Source organism: Onychostoma macrolepis, chromosome 13 (assembly GCF_012432095.1).
Source record: "Onychostoma macrolepis isolate SWU-2019 chromosome 13, ASM1243209v1, whole genome shotgun sequence".
Lineage (NCBI taxonomy): Eukaryota > Metazoa > Chordata > Actinopteri > Cypriniformes > Cyprinidae > Onychostoma > Onychostoma macrolepis.
Genome location: NC_081167.1, coordinates 13,310,291 through 13,333,812, shown reverse-complemented (window position 1 = coordinate 13,333,812; position 23,522 = coordinate 13,310,291). Strand labels below are relative to the sequence as shown.

The 23,522-nt window shown below is 36.3% G+C and overlaps 1 protein-coding gene across 2 annotated transcripts; it reads left to right on the top strand.

Annotated features, from left to right (window-relative positions):
• Positions 1-4,233: 4,233 nt before the first annotated feature.
• Positions 4,234-22,068, top strand: fam204a (family with sequence similarity 204 member A). Of its 2 annotated transcripts, none has more exons than XM_058796113.1 (8): positions 4,234-4,300; positions 4,416-4,701; positions 4,898-4,985; positions 5,318-5,351; positions 6,241-6,343; positions 8,986-9,075; positions 18,582-18,691; positions 19,132-19,399. In XM_058796113.1, the coding sequence occupies exons 2-8, from the start codon at positions 4,471-4,473 to the stop codon at positions 19,181-19,183; spliced, it is 708 nt and encodes a 235-aa protein (XP_058652096.1). In that variant the 5' UTR covers positions 4,234-4,300; positions 4,416-4,470; the 3' UTR covers positions 19,184-19,399. The 2 variants fall into 2 exon arrangements, with proteins under 2 accessions (XP_058652096.1, XP_058652097.1); XM_058796114.1 differs by lacking the exon at positions 4,234-4,300 and adding an exon at positions 21,388-22,068 and having other exon boundaries at positions 4,307-4,701; positions 19,132-19,214.
• The last annotated feature ends 1,454 nt before the right edge of the window (positions 22,069-23,522 follow it).

The following is a 23,522-nucleotide window of genomic DNA, read 5'->3' as shown; positions in this document are numbered from 1 at the left end:
CAGAATTGTGATGTATTTCCTGCTGAAATGGAATATTGAATAGATGGTCTGGTTTTATTTTAGCGCTCCTACACACCATCTCTTGCTTGCAGCAAGCAAACCGTTGGACAAGAAGTGGTTAAGGATACTCTGTCCAAGCCGTTAAAATGATGTCATCAGAGAAGAATCCAGAGCAGAAGCAAATTTTCAGATTTTAATTAAAGATTACTAAAGCAAACATTTTTTTGTGGATTAACTTGCAAGGATTAAGTGTTCATGTCAAGACTAGCAATGTGCGCTAACAAAGTAAATAGTATAAGTTTGATTTCATGTGGATTTTAACTTCTAACGGAGAGTAGTATGAGAGATGTAAGGAGTTTGTATGTAATTTTCAGGTCCGTTTTGCTCTTTGGTTTCAGTGAAATATTTTAATGACAAAGCTAAAATTTGGCCCGACTCAAAAAAAGAGTCAGGAGGAGACATATAGGAGACAGCTGAAATGTGACTTTAATGGTGACTTTCCAAGTAAATACATGTAGGCTACATGAAACATTAATTTGAGTTTAAATTATTTTATCATCTTACTCTGATAAGTGGACTTAAATAATTTTTTGGAGCCAATTCTCAGGAAGTAGCCTTACCGTGATTAACAAATGATAGGAAATATCTGACAATGCTACCGATTACAATCAAGCATTCCAGAGAGCTGTGTATATATACTTATATTTAAAATACACTGCATGTACATTCTTAGCAGAAACATAAGGAGTACCTGTCACATATAACACTAAATTACTTCCAAATATATTGTGCATTGTACTGTAATTCAATACAGCGCTCCATACTATCTTGTAATCCTATAAACACATAATTTCTATATCACATATTGGCTATATTGCCATTTTAAATGTTTGGCTATGTTCAGGTATTGTAAGATTTGTGTTTTCTACATTACCTCCATATAACAGTAGCTAATCCTTGACATTAAAAACAAAACCACTTTGTGCTTTCGCTTTCTTGGTAGAATTTAAAAGAGAAAATGTGTTAAAATCATCATTAAAGGCGTCATTCTGGACGATGGACACAATGTGACATTCTGTCTGCGTAAATATGGTTTAATAAATGAATTAACTCCATAAATAATGGCTGTAATGACATTTTAGGGGACAATAAGTCTGAGCATTGTCAGGAAATAGTTGATGTATGAGTTTCATGCCTCAGCAGTTCCTCAAAATGAATCGGCACAGGAAGATAGCTAGGGCCTTGCAACTAGCCCATTTCCCAGAATTATCTACTTGTTGTCAATTTGCACAGTGGAATTACACATGCAAATTGCACTGCCTGCACAAACACCACTTGGAGATGATAAAAACAAATTAACAAAGGCTATAGAAGAAGGATTTATTTCACTGGCTCACCCAGGTCAAGCAATACATGTATTTGACGATTGTGTGTACCCAATTTTGGTGTAATTATATCTGCAAATTATTCTTTGTAATCTTATTATTTTTTTTCCCTCAACCTTCTTCTTAAACTCATAATTAGCTTCCCTCGCTTCTCTCTCAAAAACAATTCAGCTGGCTGCCCTGTCAGGCTAACAGTGAATAATCTCATCTGGGTGTCATCCTTCTTTTCCTCCTCCCTCGTGCTGCGGTGTCGGCTGTTATTTTTAACGGCTTGTACACTGTACAAACGGAGGCTAAAAGTCAAGGGTCATTAAATACGAGAGAGCACACCATCGGGCCAAATGCACAGGAAAACAGGCATATAGCCAGTCCAGAAGTCAAGCTATACATAATCGCCTCTTAACATGGTTTCTCATATTCGGAGCTAAATGAGGAATCCCTGGACCTCCGTGTTGGCTAGTATTAGATATCTCATTTACTTTGTACACACTCAGCTAATCTGCTCTAATGAATTCTGCCACCCCAAGCCAGATCCAGATGACTTAAAATTATTACTCTTTCCTCAGACATGCGCTTGCTCTTTTGAGGTTCAACTTGGCTGGCTTGAAAAAAAAAAAAACCTGTCACAGTAAGATACTAATAATTAAGGCTTTGAGATGATTTGTTTATCTCACCACACTTACCACCTCTTTTCCGCTTTAACCAAAACTAATAAGGGTTTCCAAGTTTTAAAAAACAAACTCTAAATAAATAATAAATGACAGAAATAATGATCTGGAGCCCAAACCGAACAAAAGTGCCAGTGTATGGTGAGAAAAATGTCTTGTAATTTAAAAAATTAAGAATAATCATAATAATTTTGACAGTAGTAACTCAGTGATATATTACACCACCAAATTACCTTTAAAAGTTCTAGTTGCCTTTGAAATTGAGTTGTCACATATATAATTAAATTGGTATTAACTGTGGGGCGGGTGGCATCAGTTATGGATATGGGCTGTGTAGAGTGACGTTTAATATATCTTGCTGACTTAAGCTCTATCATGTCATATTTACTTAATGTTCTTGATGTTGGATGAAATTGATGTTTTTAAGGACATACTAACCAACAAATACAACATATACTTAACCCTGTAAAGCCTACAGTATCATATCTGATATATGAATGTCTTAAGCCTCAAAATGATCAAAACTTTGCTGAAAAAACTGTTACACGCAATCTACTACATGTCTTCTGACATCTGAATAATAGTTTATACTGAATTAAAATGCCTTTTAGTATAATTCTTAAAATGTTCAGCCTTAGGTCGTGGTACGTGTCTCTTTTTGCTATGAAATCTTTATAAAGTAAACGTAAGAATTACTTAGATATTGTTAGTAATGTTAGAGACGAATATTTAATTGACTGAATCAACTTAGGTTTACTTAATATCCATACATCATATTTTAAAAGAAAAATCATGTTAAAATGTATCAAATATGATACAGCAGGCTTTTAATGAAAGTTTATTTGCTCATCCCTCAATCATCGTAGTGCATCGCACTTAGTAAATATTATTGGGAGATATAATGACGACTGATTTTTTTTTTTGTATTATTTCAGATGTCAGGCTTTACAGGGCTGAGGCTTTAAAAGGCTAAGAAGGTCAATATATTATAAGTCAAGGTTAACATGCACTCAACTAAAGGAGCAGTGAGCAGAAACGAGGAGCATTGCTCACTCACTACAGGTTACAGAACACACATGTAGAGAGAAAGATAGTAGAGAGAGTGTGGAAGGGACAAATGAGAGAGAGAGGGAGAGCAAATGAGAAAGAGCGAGAGAGATAAATTGCTGGGCACATTCAAAACTAGTGGCACCCCCGCTGGAGGCATAACAAGCAGAAATTATATTGATGAAAATTTCTGACATTATGACAATACAAATGAGCTTGTTGCCTCAGAATCTGTGCACACTAAATAAATCATTTAAGTAAATAGGTGGTTTTGCAATTAGGCACAAAGCCCATCCCTATTTAGCAACAAAACAGAAAACTGATGTTATTTGATATAAATAAGCAATTTAAGCATCAGTGTTTTTCGTCTGCCAATGCCACAGGCTAAACAAGATTAGCATGCTAATCATTTGAATGATAATGTGGTGATGCCCTCAGCTGTCTGAATAAATTGGGAGACATTGCTCATATAAGAGCATTCTTATCACTCTGGAAAACATGAGCAATTGTGTTTTAGTTTGCCATTTGTAAAAATAATAATAATAAAATAAATAAAAAAATATTTTTTTTTTCATAACTGAACTGGCATAAAACTACGTTTGTTTACTCAAATGTGCTACCTTAAAATGTGCTTCTACTGCATAAAAGTAGGCCTATAGTATTTATAATTGTTGTTATTTTTGGTTAAATAACCTTATTGAGGCCAATAGATGCCATATTTATTTATTTATTTATTTTTCGCAAATGGAAAAAAAAGTGTGTGGCATATAGTTGTTTTGGTTAAGATGTAACCAATTTTTCACCAGAAACAACAAACCTCCCAAAGTTTTAGAGGAATAAATGTTTAACAGACCAGTACTTGATAGCCTATAATCGTCATATTTAGCATAATTGATTTCTAAATTATAATTTGGCAAAAGACCATGGTTAAAAAGCACACTTATTTATAGACAAATAGACATAAACTGAATTATTATTATTATTATTCCGAGCTGGACAAACTGACGATTTAACAGAAATATTAGCCGTGAATTATTATTCATAACACAGAACTGCAGCCTCCAGTATTTTGTAAAGGGGAGGATTGCATTTCATAATGAGATCAAAGTGACCAATCAGTGTTTTTGTTACAGCTGTTGCTCCATCGCCGATCCAATGATGAAGCTCTATGTTCAAAACGCGGAAATACAGAAGGCAACGGTAAGCGTCATGCAGTTGTTGGTGTACTTCGCTGATAAATTATGATATCGTTAAATCATCCGTCGCATTTAGTAATATATTTGCTTTAAACGTAATCACCTCCGTTTTGTGGCAGATAATAATGCGGACGTCTGCAAGAGTCGCGTTCTTGACGATTTGCCAGATTTAATATGTACAGTGGACTTCTGCCGCCGGGTCTCAGTGAGGCTGACCTGAGCTCTGATGATGATGATGATGAAGGGGAAACAGCAGAAAACACACAAGGCGAGCAGCTCTCACATCAGTCAGACACAGAGCCACATTCGTCTTGTGTACAGGTTGAATGTAATAACACAAAAACTGGTTTGTACAATGATGCATTGGATGATTGTCTTCCTGGAGTTTCCTTGGATAAGTGGCAAGTACGTGGATCTACTGTAGTTATGCATGTATACAGTATTGTCACAAATTATGTAGTATTTATCTAATTGAGCGGTAGATAGTTAAAATCACTACAGAATAAACAAAACAACTTGCCTTTGGCTCATTCAGAGTTTATGTTAATGTGATCATGCAAGTATCAATGTTTAAAAGCCTTGTTTTTGTCATTTGTTGCAGAAGTTCAAAGAGCTCCAGCAAGCAAAAGATGATCAGAGAATGAAGGAACCACAAATAAAGCGGAAAAGGAAAAGGCGCCACAAGAAAGGTCATTATAACAAGTTTTCTTCTCATTATCTTCTAGTGCTTTTCTTCTATGTTATTTCTACTGTTGTTAACCGTATCCTTTATATTCCTTTCAATGCAAACATAATTCTTCATACAGCTGTGCTGATTTGTGTTTGAAAGGAATTTCTCTTGCAGTCACATTGCCTAGGCACCACAACATGGGTCTCTAGTAGGATGTACTACAGTAGTACTAATATGATCCACAGGCGTCATTGCATAACACAATTTAAATCTTTCTCATATGCGTAATGCTTGCACATGCCTTTTTGTGTGCAATATATTAACATATTTTGGTTTTTACACCTCAAACAGGTGGGACACAGAATTGTGACACTGAGCAGAAAAGGTATGATAGACAATTATGGTTTGCTTATGGTTATGGTTTAAGAAAGTTAACGACGATTTCCATAATAGGTCATTCCATCAAAACATTACTACATTAGTCAGCAGGTCATGAGAAAGACTATTAACAACAAACTTAAATACACGTTCTTAACACATGTGATTATGTACTGAATACTTCATATTAATATAAAGGCATTAACTCTTTTCACATTTTAGCCTGAATTGTATATGATGATTTTCAATTCAAATATACTTCTGAAATTATATATTTGTTCACTGACTGATGTAAGAAATATTTCATTTCTGCATATCTAAAGTAAATGCAATGTGATGTGACTTGAATTCGCAATTGACAGATTTAGCTGAAAATCACGTAGCATAGACTCCAGTTTTTTATCATGTTTGGGATTTTGAGTCAATTTTAGAGCACACATTGTTTTCATATGTTATGCATCTCCAAGCAACAAGGCACATGTTTCTGCGGGAGTTTGTTGTGTTTGGAACAACTTGAAAAGTCTGTTAGTGTGTGATCCATAGTTGTTTAGTGTATGAAGTTTAGTTTTTTTTCTAACCCTTTACGAAATCGGCAGCTGTGTGATGCTTAGATTTTAAAATCTGTTCAGATCATTCCAGCCTTGAGGTAAAAGGAAGGGAACAAATATAAAATGTCTCATCTTAGTACAAAATTCTTCATATTTAAAACCTCCTGCCTATTTCACTGAACACCCATATATTCCCAAATACTGACTGGCTCCATAATCCACCATATATAGCAAAAAGTGATGTGTGCAGAAATAATTGAATCTCACAAAGTATACATGCCTAGTCATGGAGTGGATAATAATAATAATAATAAACAGAAAGACTTGTCATTCTGTGTCTTTTCCCAGGGAGCCTGAAGAGAAACAGGAGGAGCACTGGAAGGAGCTCACGCAGTATTTTGGCATCAATGATAGACTCAAGCCGCCTCCTTGTAGCAGACCTCCTTGCATGGTAACAATGATTTCCGCCATCTTCCTCTACCACTCTGTGGGTGTCCTAATTCCACTCTGATGGTGAAAGCATTTTCATCCCACTGCCTCTCTCTGTTCTGTGCCTACTGTATGTGTAACTCGTAATTGTTTCCTCTATCAAACGTGAAAGACAGAGTGAGGAGGCGTCTTTTCTTCTGCCTGACACTGAGCATAACAGAATAGATCATATTATATTTAATGATGAGATTACCTTAATCTTGACATGAGGATGTAGCTGCACTGTCTGTTCTGGTTGGTGTTTAATATTTCTTATATGAGGTGGATTTCTCCATTGAAACCCACAGCACAATGGCTTTGAGAGCTCTCTGTAATGCTGTAATTCAGTGATAGGGAGGAGAATGCTTGCAAATCAAATACACTGGACAGCTTCTGTAACAAATATGACATTAAGATTTTGCCCACTCAGATGCTGAAAGGGCATCACATGTTGTAGAACAGCATAAACAATATAATAAACATTTGTCCTCTGTAAATGGACCTGCTTTTCGTATAACCCACTCTTGAACCCTGCACATTGAAATTGGGTTTCAATGTCAGCCTCCAGCAGTTTCACATTTTGTTAAAAAATTTTGCAGTAGCATTGGTTTTTTGTTTCATAGCACTTTCGTATTGGATATATTACAGACATAAACTTTGTTAATGAGTGATTGCTCTGTTAGAGGCACTTTTGACTACTTGAAATCTTGAAAAACTTTATCTCATTATCTCAATTTATCTCATTTATCACGTTTGGATGTGGAATAAAGATCTGATGATAGCTTTGATTAAAGTGATAATTTTGGATATTGACATGGTAATGAGAATTTTCCACATTTTTCACACTTTTCACATTAAAATTCTCAAATATTTAAAATGAAATATGGAAAAATGTCAGTACCCTCACATGTCAATGTCCCAAATCCATAAATTCCAAAATCAAAGCTAAAATCATAATACTGATTGGTTTGGTAACAAACCTACTGTCAACTGTACATGATAAAAACATTACTAATATTTAAACACATGAACTGAAAATATGAGTTTAAAATGTTTTAAATGTTTTTTTGTAACATTTTAGATTAATAAATAAATTAGAGAGTCCTTAAACAATTAATTTGTTTAATTTATAATGTATTCTATATATATATATATATATATATATATATATATATATATTGGGGAAAGTGCCCCTCCTAGAGGAATCAGCCTTGCATTAAATGCCTTTAGTGAGTGTATATGCTTGCATTGTGCTGACACATAAGCAGTGTTGCTTTACTTCCTATGTCTGCATAAAAGCAAATTTGTAAACAGACAATTATTCAACAAAATTCACATTATCAACTGAGTTTATGTCACTATAGCTGTTGGCAGCAATAGATGTTTGTCCATGGTGTCTGCACAGGTTTGCTTAGATATAGTACAGCTCATTTTCATTTAAAGCAGTAAGTCTTTTTACAGTATATGAATTCAGTCTGTTCTTTGTGAGATGAGAGCAGAATATGTGAGAGAATGAGGAATGATTCAAGAAAGCTGACTTTGTACATTGGCTCATAATTTAATTTCGTCATGCAGGAATTTCCTGATTAAATTTTCTATAAATAAGTCTCTTTAAGTGCAAAGCTTTGTAAACAGAACTAATTCATTTGTAACTTCAAGCCAATTTTGCACTAATGCATATTACTTATCATTCTGCAGCATTAACTCAAAACAGTTTTTGCCGTTATTTTAATTTGTAAATTGTCATGTAAGCAGAATGTTGGCAAATGTAATTTGTTTTAAGTAGGAAAACGCTGCTAATTCAATTGTCCATATCGTTTAATGTTGAGCTCAAATAATTTTGCATTAGCAAGTTAAAATATTGGGTTATTGAGTTAAAATATTGTTTTGATTATATATGTGTGTGTGTGTGTGTATATGTGTGTGTATATGTGTATATATATATATATCCAGTTTGGCCCGTTAAATTAGACAGCTGCCCCATTTTCCCTCACTTTCAAAGGCTATATCTATTTTGGATTAAACATTATTAAAGGGCTGAGCATATGCTGTGAAAATACATTTTAATAGAGTGAGGCTGATTGGAACAGTCCCTCTGAAATGTTTACCTAAGCAGAATGAATATTATATGGCCATTTCTGAAATCACAGTATGGAATATACTTTAGTTCAGGAATAAATTACATCAGGAGGTTCTTTTTTCGGTTTAGTTCTGTGTATGTATGTTTGGGTTTTCGCAGCTTTTTTTTTTTTTGGTGAAATTTGTAGAATATGAGAACGTTGTGTCTTTGTTTTGGGATTTCTCTCATGAAGATCCATAATAGCAGACAGAGAGCTCTGCTTCACCGGTCCTGCTGCTTTGATGGAAATATCTAATTAAAGACCAACATTTATGTTTGGTAACCTCCTGTGGCTAGACAGATTTTTTGCCTAATATTTAATCAACCAACGATTTTCATTTATGAGTGGAAATCTACATATTTGTTGTAATGGCAATCATATTAAAAAGAATGCCTGGGGGAGTTTTTAAGTTACTCTTTGATTTCTTTTTTTTTTTTTTTTCTTCTCATCCTTCTCTTTCTATTTGAAAATCACTTCATTTTATTTCCCTCCTTCTCATCTTCAGTCAGGCCTGGAAAAGAGCATAGAGAGTGCCATCGCTGAAGGGGACTATGGGAAGGCGGAAGAACTGAGTGACAGACTTGCTACTCGAGAGGTATGTTGCCCAGATAAGCCATCTCGGGGGGCGCTTCAACTGTGACAAATTGAGCTAATGGGTCTGCGGCCATTTTGCCTGCAAAGACACAGAGGCTACAAACACACACATGCGCACACACACACACACACACACACACACATCATTCGACTTGGGCAGAAAGTCTTGCAACCCTTTTACACTAAAGTTAATGGAAAGCCCTCCCACAGTTTGAAGTACGGCAGTGTCTATAGAACTTTCGGTTCTGCCTTTTAATGAAGGCTACAATGCTTTCAACCCGAGCGCTAAAACATTTTCAAGGTGCCAGTTTTACACCTTTGAAGTGAGCTCATACCTAAATACAGTGCCTGCAGTTTTAAAAAGACACATTTTAGGAGTATACGTAGGATCAAGCGCTTCGAAGCTAATTTGGCAGAAAATGTAACATTCGCACAGCTGTAATTGCAGTTAAAAAGACATTCAACTTTTCTGAAGTTGGGGCAATCATAGCGGGCAATATTTTTAAGCCTCGCAACTTTGATTCAATGGAATCTGAAATGCATTCCGCTAAATTCCGGCCTAAGCTTTGATTTCAGCATTACTGCATGGAATTGATGTTCACTGTCAACCTTAAACAGTTTAGTACAGCAAAGGTTTGGGAATGTGCTTCCAGTTCACTTACCTATGCATTTGGTGAATACTAAGAAAATACAATTCTTTTGCGAATATCATTTATATTTCTTATGTCACTCCACCCTCAGACGGAATGTTTTTTACTACAGAAGTGGTCCGGCATCCACTTTATTGTATTGTGTTGTTGGGATTTTTATAGCAGGTGTCAGTCTGCATACAAACAATGAACAAGCTTTATTTCATCACACAGCTGCGTTATGATATATTGCATAAAGCACTAATTACTCTTCTGTTATTAACTTTATATTTAGGTTAAATAAATGGTTTGCAGGACTCATTCTGCAAATCCTTTTTGTGATGATAATTTTCTTTTACGGATTATTACCGTACTACAGCTGAAGCTATTCCTGTTTTTAAATGTGTTTTCAGTTTCTACAGTAATTCATTTTCTATTAAGATTAATTTTATAGTTTTATTGTGGATAAAACAGTCTCAGGTCATGCTTCGATAAAGCTCTCCCATCCATCTAATTTGGAGGAGCAGCATTAATCGTGTTAACCTCAAATATTAGTTTTCTATGTAATCAATTACAGCTTCTGTTTCTCTTGGTGTAAATGCGAAAATGACACCATTTACTCCGTACTAATGAAATCATATTGTGATGCTGTTGATTGTTGATCTGAATCTGTTCAAAGCAAGGTGATAATCACGCTCCTAACAAGCGTAGCGCCATGGGAACAAGCATTAAATAGCTCAGTAATGCCAACAACAGGCCCTTGGTTTATGCAATTTTCTTTTGAGAGTCTTTACGCGGTAATCCATACAGATGCCACTTACGCTTATCTCTGGAGTATCTTTGTGGTTTTATCTTTTTCTTTCCCAGGTAGACAGAGACATAATAACAGTTTCTTTGGAAACCATTCTCGGAGACATTTCATCATTACATGGGCTTCATTGTGATGCCACACGGCTATATCAGCCCTAGTCTTTGTTCTTTTGTTTGGTTGAGAATGGCAGATTTAACCATTCCTTCACAGAGAGTTTATCTGGACTTCAAAAGCAGGTAAAGAATTTCAGAGATGCCATCATGCTGTCTAATGCTTGCAAATGACAGCACTGAAATGTTTAACGTTAGTGCCTCTTATCAAATAACACTGCTATAGTAATTATAGCAGGCTGCGCTATTAGTTTGGCATGGCTTGCAGGTAAAAACACAAATACAAACTGCATGGCTTTCGTCTTTGATTGACTTACCAGGACCATGTTGTCACAGAAAGCTTCTTACAGCATCAGTGGATTTGAGCAGACTTAGCAGTCTCGAATCTCTCGCTCAGCCAGACAGCTGAAGTCTGCCTCTGACAGAACACTGGCAGTCGTTGCGCAGTAATGCCACTGTTAGCTGCTTTATTTGTTCTCCTCTAAAGACTGTAAATTACAGTTTTCACCAGGTAATGTGCATTTATCATCTGCTGGACATGTCCCTAATGCTCTATAGATTGATTCAGTGTCTCTCAGGGAGATGTGGGTATGAAAGGTTTTCTGGGAACATGCCAAGATGAGATGATACTTGCATGTTCTATTTATCCAAAGTTTCTGGGTAACATCATTCTACTTTGTGCAATGATAGAACAGGATGCACATATGGAAGAACATTTCTGAAATTTGAAGGGTTTCAGATTTAGGTGCATGAGTTGCAAAATTTGTTTTTGTAGCCATACATCATGGCTGTATGTTTATGTGTCACTGTAGCTACCTATACACTATTATTTAAAAGTTTGAGGTTGGTAAGATTTTGTAGTGTTTAAAAGAAGTTTCTTAAGCTTGCCAAGGCTGCATTTATTTAAACAAAATTCGAATATTCAACAAAATTCATTTTTAATGTCACTTTTGATTAATTTAATGGGTCCTTGTTGAATAAAAGTAATAATATCTTCCAAAAAAAAATCCTGCCCCAACTTTTTTTGAACAGTGGTGTGTACCTGTCTTTTACCACTTTTATTTAGAGGAGAGTAGTGAAAGGAAAGACAAAAGGGAGGATTTATATCTGAAAATGTCGCAAGCCAGATTTGAACTAGAATCACCCATATGAGCACCAGAGCTCATGTGCTAATCATTAGGCTGCCGCTCTTTTTTTTTTTTTATTGAATTGATGTAATCACAACACAACCTTCTATCATGCAACATTTCCTTTAATAGAAACAAACTTTAAATAAACAGAGAAATATGTTGACCCGTTTCAAGGGTCCTTGGGGGCAATTTGGATATTAGGGAGTCATTTTATGCCCTAATTTCTAATCCGGCTAGTATTCATTATCACAGTGCTCCGTGCGGCCACAGAGCACTCTGCTCAGGATAAATGTTATTGCAGACACAGCTGTTTGAAATAATGCAATGAACAACTAAACAGTCAATAATCCCAACTGTGGCAAGCCTCAATTTCAAGGTTCTAATAATATTTGTGTCTACTGATATATGAAATATCATATGTTCTGTAATGTGTTTACATGCTAATATAGCGTTAAATTAAAGTGTTACGAAGTCAATGAGACAGTGATATACTAAAGGTCTTGTGATATTTTTTTGAACCCCTTGAATTTGTCCTTGAGAATGATCTTTATAAATTATCCCTGGGCTAAAAGTATTTTATTGGTCATAACCCATTTATCTTTGGGGATACATCTGTTTCCCTTTTCTCTCAACACAAAAGTTTTTATGTTTTATATAAAAAATCTCCTGTTTGAAAACATTTAAATGTAGAGGAATTATTGGTTACTTCCTTGTGTAGCTTTTTTTAATCATATGATAATATTTCCCCCATTTCCTTTAATCTGCAAATTAAAGCAAATTTGTTAAAACCTTCTTTCAAGTTATCCTAAAAAGTGTGTGATATGTGGGCTTTCATCTTTGTCTGGGTGTTTAAACACAAACGTGGATAGTAAAGGTTCCTTTGAGATTTTCCTTTCATAAGAGTATTCAAATATTCTGTAGAAGGTTTAACTATTCTTTTTGTTTTTGCTTCACAAAGTGTTTTATACATTTATGTAAAAGGTAAAAGCTTTTTAATTGATCAGAATTAAATAGAGAATTATCAAATTATTTCCTGCATGTCCTCTAACAATAATAAGATACATGTACCGGTTCAAAATGCTTCAGCAAACTGACCTTTAGGAACGTTTTAGCTTCATGAAAGTATGAAGTATACTGTCTTTAAATGCACGTTTAGCTTTAGGGACTACAAAAAGCCTAATTCAGGAGAAAGTGTAATAACCGGATGTCAGATGTTTAAGTTAATGAATGATAATATAATTTTATAATATATAGTAATAATTTATTATAGTTTATATGTTGAAGTTTATGCCAAAGCTTTGATTGTTTTGAAAAAAAAAATTGTATTCTGACTTTTCATGTTTTTTCAGATGTTTTGATTTTGTGCAGCTTTTACCTGTAGAGAATGCATTACTTATTTTTAAGGGGTTTCATTTAGCCTTCTAAGCACATTTAATAACAAGAGCTGCAGTCTAAGTCTCAGTGGTAAAGACGAACTGAGCAAGACTAAACAAAGGACTGTCACACTTTATTATTTCCTACAGTTTTTCTCTGCCCTGATCACAAATATTAGCTCCGCATTACCACTTCAAAACGCAGACTTTCTAGTCTGCAGCGGTGGGGGGTACTGCGTCCATTTCAAGTTCTCCAGGAGTCAGACAATATGAAAATGATTAAAAGACGAAGACGCAGTCTGAAAAGGAGTTGTTGGAGGGGCGAAAAAGATAAAGTCGGGTGAGTGAGCGGGAGTTCATGAACACGGGCGCATGTATGCCTTTCAGTATTATTGCCAAGATTATGCATTAGAACTGGCCTTAGTATACCCATTAAATGTATTGCATTGCCATTTCCTTTATCAGTCTTCATCTCTGACCAATCAGCTGGGCTTTTGTTCTAATATGCTTTTGAAATACAGCATGTCTCAGTAACTACGAACATGCAGATCTCCAATGACAAGGTTCTCTGAAAGTTTGCCTTTATGTGTTCTTTACAGGAGTGTTATTATTGCAGTTAGGTCAAACTCATCCAATCCAATTAAAATGCACTAGTTTGACAGCTTTTGTACATTCTTGCTAAGGCTCATTGCATTAAACATAATGCATGTTTGTTTATTTTTCCCCCCAATTATTATTCATCTTAATGTCTTTGTTCTGATTTCGAAAGCTTATGATTAGGTATTTTTAGCCCTTTCCTCCGTCTATAACATGCAATCTGTACCGAAACACAAGACCGGCTCTTCCTCCTGTGCGGGCCCCTCTGGCAACAAGAAAACTGCTAAGCAAAAACTCTCCTCTTTGTTCCATTTTCTTTCAGCATTAGCAATTTATCACAGAATGAACTTTTATTATATCTGCAGATGACTCACATTAAATTTTTGCCCATTAATTTTGAAATGGGTTTTGAAATGGGTCCTAAGCTTTTATCAAATGCTGGGGAATCTCATTTGGATTATTGTATTTCATTAATTACTTGATAGACAAAGCATACTTTTCAATGTAGATTTTTTGTGCTGTTTAATTAATTAGCATGTTTTCTCTTTTAATTAAAGCCATTTTTTTTCGAATTAAAGCCCACAGCAAAACACATATATAATTTGTTTGTAATTAGCCCTTAATTGGTGGTAGTGGAAGCTTAGCACCCTCGTTTCCTTTTTTTTCTCCTGATTGCCATTTTATTGCCAGTCAGTCATTAATTAAACTGTTTTTCTAATTAGCTTATAAAACTGTTGATGGCACATTATTGTAAGTGTGAGTTCAAAGCTTGCTAATAAGCCTTGCCTGCTCAGAAGAGGGAAGATAATGAAATGCGCACAAAGCCAGTGAACTTTCAGACTTTTTTCCACTCCCTTGTTCCCTGAAGATGACAGTCTTATGTATCTGGAATCAGATTATTGGGGCTGAAACATAGAGAAGCGCATTATACCGAGAGCTTTTCCGACTAGATCCCCCTCAGAGAGGCTGCTTCTCTGTATGTCTTGTAATGCTGTTTGTCAAGTTGGTGGCAAGATTACAGGAACTCCTTGTCTTATTTCCCCCACCACCCCCTTGAGACTGATAAGCTATGTTAACTGGATCTTTCACTGTATACAAGGATATCAAATGTAGGACTCTCAATATGTCACTTTTGTTGAGAGGATTTTGTCTCCTCCGCTTTAGTGTAGAAGACACAGTGTATTGTCATGGGAGCGTGGCCTGTTTCGTTTCATTCAGGCAGTGCAGTGGTTTTCTTGATATTTCCCTTGCCATTGTTTTAATGTAAGCCATGATTATTACAATCTGTTTAAGCTGACCCCATTTGGCATGGTAGAACAAAATTACAACAATGTTGTTGATTTATTGGTAATATTAGGGCAAAAAGTGTTCGCAATGCACCAAAATCGATATAATTCTGTAATATTCTCATGTAAGTGGAATTATTTATTTATTTATTTGGTAAATTGGTGCTACACAGCTAGAGAAAACCGAGAAAAATTGCTGTGGCCAAAAAGGTCCTTTTTAGCACCCACAATGCAAGGGGTTCGATCAGACTATCCGTGATGCAAAAATGTAAAAGTACAATCTGTAGTTTTCACAAATATCTCGGAGCTGTCAAAACCAGATGATGCATTTTACGTCATCCGGCAGACTTTTGCTGACAAATAAACGGGTAAGACAGAGAAATAATACACATTGTTCATTTACTTGTACTACCGACAGTGTAACAATACAAAGCTGGTTGAAAATTTGTTAAACCAAATTTTAATTAGTCAATCGGTCATATACACATCTTATGAATTTTCTAGAGGCAAACTGAAATAATAGCAAGTAGCATTTAGTAACTGGATACTTATCCCAGTCTTACATAAGGTGCGCTTTGTTTAAATTATTTTACGGAGTGAATGTTATGTTTAACAACTATTGTATAAGTCAGTATACAACTGTAGGAGTTTTAATTGTTTACAACCCTTGCTTTTTCAGTAAGTGGGTGTGAATGAGACAGCCTGGGTTATAAATGCAAGCTCAGAATTGATTTAAAACCTATTTTAAACAGCTGCAAGGAAATCACTGGATTTTTTTCCTCCCACAAAATAGATTTATTTATATTAAAGCTCTTTTTTTCAGGTTAAATATCATCATTTATTTTAAAGCTTTGTCTACTCCGAGTGTGCAAGCCGTTATTGTCATATAGTTTGGAACCATGGTTTTCATATATTTGTGGAAGGCTCAAAAATGAGACGGCTGTAAGGAATGAACAGTGCTTTGAAATCAGACAACAGACTAGCATCGTAAATTTATATATTACATGTTGTTGTTTTTTTTCCTCAGCTATGGCAGTTGATGATATACTATACATTACCAAGTGGGTTCTGCACCACTGTTGACTTAACCCACCTAGTGGCTCCACATTGCAGTTACAGGGCTGAGCAGAATGAATTCATCCCTCGCAGACCTTTCAAAGGTCACGTCATTAATGGCGCTAAATAAACCCAGCACTGAATAAGGCTTTGCTGAAGACTGGCGTAAATGGCACACAATACCTTTAAAGAGGAGAGTAGAGAGGTAAATGACAATGGAAATGCACTGAATGTAATTCTTACGGAAATATGGGAAGGTTTAGTGTGACTACCTAGAACAAAGAGCACAAGCGCTTTTTGTTGTGTATGTTATCCCCCCCCCAGCCCACTTTTTTTTTTTTGGATTGTGATTTTCATTCCTTTTTTTCCTGCCCTGCATTTTTCCTCTGTGCCCGCATTTGATGTGAAAGGATTTGGCACCAAGTCACAAGAGAGGGAAAAGGAGGGGGGGGATAAGGATGAAAAAGGAGGGAAAATCATGAAAAGTGGATCAAAAAAGTAAATGAAAAATAATGTCATATTACGGAAAATATGAGAGGCTAATTTGTGCCGACTTTTTGCTAATTTTGTTCTTGCCACAGAAAGAAGTGCTGTCACCTGCTCTGCGCTACACTGATGACAGTGCCAGTGATCCATGAAATAAGCTGCCGCCGGCTTTGTTCTGATAAGAATGAACAAATCTGCACAATGTACTGCGCTCCGAATCTCATTTTCATACTTGCATGCAGGCTAAAAGAAATAAGCTGTTTGCAAGGCTTGATTAATCAGACATTTGAGAGCTTTTTTTTCTTTTTTGTCTCTTTGATCTGCTCTGTCTCCTAGGTAACTTGCTTGACATTAATGTTGAGCCCCGGTAAAGACAATCGTGGATAGTAGACCGTACTGATTAAAAAAAAAAAATTAAGACCTTTAATGCTTTGAATATAGTAATGTGTGTGAAAATCGGGGAGTCCCGGCTGGAAGAGCGAAGGGGGGCTTTATTTTGGTGGTGGGGGTAAAATTTGGTTAAAAGCTGGAGTGCATGTTGGTAATCCTTGTGTCGAAAACGCAGATAAATCCCAAAATGTAAACTTCATGACAGCCAAACAAATAATAAAAAATCCAGTTTTGTTGTCTCAAAATGCTGCTTTTTGTCCATGACACATATATATATATATATATATATATATATATTTTTTTTTTTTTATAAAGCTTATTTGTGATCTCCGCACGCTTTTCTGCTTGCGATTGCTTTAGCACCAATTCCGCTTAAATGCGCCTCTCCAAAAACACCCTGGTGTGAATTATCTGTGAGCGGATCTGCGCTAAACACGAGCATGATCACCCATTATAACTTCCCTCTCTGTGCTGTCTTGCTAGAAAACATGATTTATGGCTCTTAAAACCTGGAAAAAAATGGCAAGGATTTAAAAAAACTGTCATAGTGTGTTAGCTTCAGGTTATGCAGACGCCTTTACAAATCTTCCAAGTGCCTGTATAGATGAATGCCTCGAGGGCCCAGCCGGAACCCTGCTCTCTCAGCCTGCTAAAGGCCTTATCTTAAATCCAAGCAAAGTACCATTAATCTTTTTGAAAGACCTTTATGGCTTTTAATGTATCCCAAATTAGAACATTTTACACCCTTGGTTCCTGAAATATGGCGATAAAAAGCCTTTAGAGTTTAATTTCTCCTTCCTGCTCGCTCTGACCTGCCTAATCCCAGCATGCATTAGGAGATATTTTAGTTTCAGTCTTTCTAATAAAGTTTATCCCACTTAATTATAATTGAAACATTTTTTTCCACTCTCTTGCTCTCTCCAGGTTTTTTCGAGCCTACAAATGGTGGCACATTTCCTTATTACCAGCTGAGTTTTTTTTGTGTGTTCCCTCTGATTGTGTTCTTTCACTGTTCTAAAGAATTACCCTCATATCCCCTCCCGAAAAAAAAAAAAAAGAGGCGGCAAGAGAAAAGCAGGGGGTTAAAAAAAAAAAAGGGTTTGCGATTTTGTCCAAGTGTTTATCAAAGTTTCTTGCGGTCCAATAATAAACCCATCCCAGGAGTGATGGAAGAGGCCCGGACTCTCCTTTTGTTTCCTGAGCCCTCTGTGTCACTCTGGCTATTGGAATTAATCTAGCCACACCACACACATTTCCCCTCACTGATACCGCCGACATGCGCCTCTCGCCCTCCTCCATTCATTTTGCCGTCCTAAGTGCGTGCACTGCAATTTTCAGAATTAAAGGTCCTCTTTAGATGAACAGATTAAGTATATGAGATAATAACATTAATTATGCACATCCAAGCTGAGTGGTGGAACAGAGGGTTGGGTGTCCTACTTCTATCTATGAACCGCAAATTCTTTTTCGATTTTCGAAACTCTAGCATGTGTGTATCCGTCCGTGCTGCCGTCCTCGCAGTGATGAAGATATGCTTTCTTCGAGCACCACCTTGACGCACTGGCAGCACTGGTGAGGTTTGCCAGGCAGACTGATTTTCTCCAGCTAATGGAGCTTGTCTCTGTCTCCTTCTCAATAGCTGGCCGTGAAAATTGCACAAGCCGCCGATTGCCGTGACTTCGCCCGCACCAAACAGGAAGCGGAGGCTTCCCAGGCAGCCCGAAAAAGGAGGAAGCAAATCGCTTGGGGGTTTGTTGTCTGCTTTTTTTTTTTTTTACTTCTTCTGTTCATCCCTGGTGCTGATACCCTGCAGTTTCATTAAGTCACTCTGCATTTCACACTTTAGATGTCCCCTCTTTCCTGGACATGCTGCTGTGTGTTAACTCATGTGTATTCACTAGAGCTTTCTAATGAGTATGCGGATGCTGCTTATCTTTTTGGTCAGTCAGTCCCTTTAGAGGGTCTGTGAATGCCCATTGTGAGCTTATAGCTATGATTATACTTTTCAGATTCAGTTTGTGCATTGACTGCAATTATATGCAACCATATTTATCCAAACGAATCTGTATTTCTGCTTTGATTTGTTTTTCTTAATATTGCTTTTATTTTATTTTTTTCTGAAATTCCTGATTATTTTGACTCAAATTTGTCACATTCACTGCATTTTGTTTGTTTCTTTGTAATTTTAGGTTTGAAGCAAAGAAAAGATGGGAAACCAAAAGCAATATGGGATTCATGTGACATTCGCTGCAGTTGAAACGTTTCTAAAAAGATGAGTAAAGATTTGGCATGTTGATAATTGTTTATAGAGGTAATCTTTTTATAATACGTTATTATTGCATTAAAATTTCCTTTTTTGTCATTTAAGATTTTATTTCTTTCTGAATCAGTTTTTTGGTCATTCATTCAGATTTGTGGGTAATTTTTTTATGTAGCTAAATAAATTCCATAAGCACACCATTATTGTTAGATTGGTCGTTATTGTATGTATTTTCATTTCTTTTCTCATAATTAAATCTGGCACGTACAACCGCGCACGCCATTTATTTACTGCCGTAAGTGGGTTAATCAGGAGCTGCTTTTTTTCTTCCACGGAGGTATGGAGCGAGGGAAGAGAAAGGAGAGATTAGGGGCCTAATGCAATGTACAGGATAATATGCAATAGGATTTGCCCGGGCAAAATGAAATTTGTCGGCTGTAAGGAGGTTTGAGCAGTCATAAACGAGGAGTTTAGCCGGGTTCGAGTGTAAGATGACTGTGTGTGAGGGAGAAAGAGAACGAGATGGAGAACGGTGTGTATGACACTGGACTCAACCCATGATGCTTCTTTGAGAGGATTCCTGTGGGCAGTGCACATTTTTATAAGCCTGTCTGTTAGATAAGATCCAGTTGACAGCACTTTCCAAATATGAAATGTATTTATCTCTGTATAGAATGTATAGATATTATTCTGTTATTCTAAATAACTTACCAAAAAATCCTAAACCTGCCATTATTTTGTTCCAAACCTGTCTCCTCCGAGGAACTCAAAAGAAGACGCTTTAAAAAATGTTCATGCTGCTTATTTCCATAAAATGACCACAACAAAACACCAGTGAAACATAACAGAAGTAATCCATATCCATATTTTCCAAGACTGAGGATATGTGATCATTTTGTGTGAGGACGGGCTAAAATTTAAGTTATTTAGCAAAAATCTTGCATTGTGTTGAAAATAACACGCATGATAAAATAAAACACGATGATGTTAAGTGAATAATGACAACATTTTTAGGTGAATTTTTTTTAATTTTAATTTTTTTTTTTTAGCAGGATGATTCTTTATGCCAAACACCTTCCTTTTTAAACATCCCTCCCACCTCCACGGCTCGGGCTCGTCAGGTCATTAGCGGGAATGTGGAAACTCGCTCCCTTGATTTATGCTCTGTTGGCCTGAGGCAGAGACATCTGTAATTTTAGGGCTTTGACATACCCACCCTGACAACAGCCAACTGACAACTGTAGCACAAACTTGTCAGTGCTGCCTTAAGGCAAGGGGTGTGGTTTCAACCCTGCCAGTTACCACGGAGACATCTCGCTGAAAGTAAAGCACCGCTCTGTTGTAAATGCCTTCTTTAATATATCAGTCAAATTGTAGTTGTTAGATCACTACTAGTATACGAGGTCTTATACTGTGTCTACACCGGATGCAAGGACATAAAAGACAATAGAACCCATTATAATCAGTGATTCTACGTACACTGGACGTGATGCAGCATAATGCGATGCAATATGACAAATCTCTGACACTATAAACTGATGCCTCGTTTTGTTTCTGACGTACTCCAAGTGCCTGACATTGGGGACAAATTAATTTGCAATGGTTATGGGATTGCATAGTGTCCACTGGCTGCACAATTCAGAATCTCACTGGATTGTTTGCCTACTGTATCATAAGTATTGCATATTTATTTTACATACTGATTTGTTGAGTCAGCAAGGATGCGTTACATTGATCAAAAATGATGTTTACTCTGTTACAAAAAAAGTTAAATTTTAAGGACTTAAGTAATGGCTCCTGAAAATTCAGGGTTGCATTCACAGGAATATTAATATTTCAAAATATATTACAATTGAAAAAGGGTATTATATATTTTGATAATATTACAGTTTTTCTGTATTAAAGTGTAGTGCATGCGTATTCAGATGTAGTGTTAGTCTTCAGTATACGAACTATATCAATTATATCTGTTGTTTATTTATTTAAAATTGGGATTCTGTAATCAGTTGTATTGCAAAGCATTATAGTATTTTTTTTTTTAATGAAACGTTCCTTTGATTTATGCATATTTCAATAACTCATGCTTCCACACATCATAAACATCTCAGAATGTGTTTAGAACATGTCCAAGGCTTCACCACATCTCATCAGTCTACCATTAGTCATCTTGGTCTTTTGTCTTTAAGGAGGGCACATGTCATCACCTGTGAGGTGCTAATTACACTCATCTTGCAGAAGTCTTCACAGTGAACGTCTCGTCTGCTGAAAGATCTTTTCACCATTCCAGGATCACGCCTTACATCACGGGACTGAAATTCACACACATTTACAAAGCAAAGGCTTGTGCAAAATATTTTTATTGTTGCATTGCGCAACAGCCTGAAGAATGTTTCCAACAGCATTGTGAGGTTTGCCAGAGACATTTATAATTATTAGTTATAAAACACACTGTCAGACAGTTTTTGTCGTGAAGTGGTAAGTGATGTTTAAAGTTAATGCAAATATAAATTATACTATAATAAGTGACCCTATGTAGTTTCCTGCAGAATTTGTGAACTTTTTGTTGCAGCAGGGGAGCTCATATCTATACATATAAACTAGTTTTTAAAAGTTATTTTAAATTGTAATAATATTTCTCAATATTACTGCTTTTACTGCAGCCTTGGAGACCTTTCAAAAACATTGAAAATTCTTATGGGACACGATCTTTTGAATGGTAGTGTATATATGCAAGTATATAAATATTCATTAAGAATAATAAATTAGGCTCATAAATAATTTGTTTTGGTAATTGATTGGTGGTTGATTGAAGTGGAAGCTACATTGATTGTGCTGTATGTTTTTGATTTAAAATTTTTTATTCAGAATACACAATTTTTGTGTGCAGTTTGTAAGTTTATTTTCAAGATTCACAGTCTTTGTTGCATGACAGTTAATACAGACTGTTAACTCATTCAGATATCAGGAAAAAAATTAACATTGTTTTTAACATTTTGCTTTTTATATTTAATCTTTTTCTCTGTGCATCTAGATTTTTCTTTAGTTTTCTTTCATTTTAATCTTTTTTTTTTTTCCCCACCACTGTTGTCCTAGAATCGTTCGGTATTCTCATGGTCATTTAAAACCAATGCTGAAAATATTGAAACATGGCACGTGAAATTATTTGTTCCAGTAAAAACCGAGCAATGATTTGTGTGAGCAGAACCTGCACCAATCTCCTCAGCCTTTTGAAAATAACCTGTACATCATTTACAGTAATCCCATGTCCTCCAGGAGTCCGGAAGGAACATGCATCTGCTGAGAAGCTAGTCTCGAGCAGCATACATAAACCATTTCACCATGAGGGAATGTTCAAGAGACCGGCTTTCAGAGAACATGACCGTCCTTCCGCTTAGAGGGGTTGCTTGACGGCTCGGTTCCCTATCAAAAGCATCTCAGTCTATTAATCTCTTTGAACATGGCACAAAGCCTTGAGCTGTGTGTTTGTAGCATTTAAAGCAGGACAATCCGCTTTTCGACGTCTTCGTGTAGCTTTGCAGCGTGTGCAGCGTTTCTTTACTGCAGGCCAGGCTTGCACCTTGACCCGTGTTGATTTGTTGTGAAGCGCTGTGGAAAACTCTTGATGCACATGTTGAAACACTTAAGGGGGGAAAATGGTTATTGTTAGGAAAAGAATAACATAAAAAATCTGTGACACCAATCCTGTTAGATGCTTGAACGTGGCTACGGTGTGTTGAAATCCAGGTTTTTGCCGTGAAGGAGACATTCGGACATGGTAATCTCTCTCACTTGAGGAAAAGAACATGCAAACAGAAATACAACAAGTGGAACCTTGAGGACAAAATTGCAGCCGAGATTCCCTAGATAAACGGTTTAGCATGTCGAACAGTGTGATTAACACCAATCCATTTGGGAGAAGAATAAAACTTAGCTTCGAACCAATTAAACGTTTTGTCGTGTTCGTGCGCGACCACTGCTAGCTGAGCTGTCTGTGAGGATGTTGATATTTTTCTCTGCTGATTTAACGACCTGCTTAATTCCGTCGTATCCGCGGCCCTCGCAGATGTTTTGCAGTTTTAATTAGTGTAATCATCGCTCTTGAGAGAGGCCAGGAGGTCACTCAGCGGGCCTTGTTTGTCAAGATGCTCAGAATAATAACACAAAAGACGTGTCATTTATTCTGTCGCTGCGTTCATTAAATAATTATATGTGTCAAGACAAAAGATTCTTAATCAGTCAAGAGAAGAAAAAATAGGCTCATTACAGAGTCAAATGAACCTCCATGCTCAAGAAAATGAGTTGGACTGTTTATGTTACTGT

What these genes read in the sequence shown, in the direction of transcription:
- fam204a (XM_058796114.1), top strand. Translation starts at nt 4,471, where the DNA reads ATGTACAGTGGACTTCTGCCGCCGGGTCTCAGTGAGGCTGACCTGAGC. An exon ending in GAAAAGGCGCCACAAGAAAG is followed by an intron (nt 4,986 to 5,317) that starts GTCATTATAACA and finishes CACCTCAAACAG; the next exon opens with GTGGGACACAGAATTGTGAC. An exon ending in GTAGCAGACCTCCTTGCATG is followed by an intron (nt 6,344 to 8,985) that starts GTAACAATGATT and finishes TCTCATCTTCAG; the next exon opens with TCAGGCCTGGAAAAGAGCAT.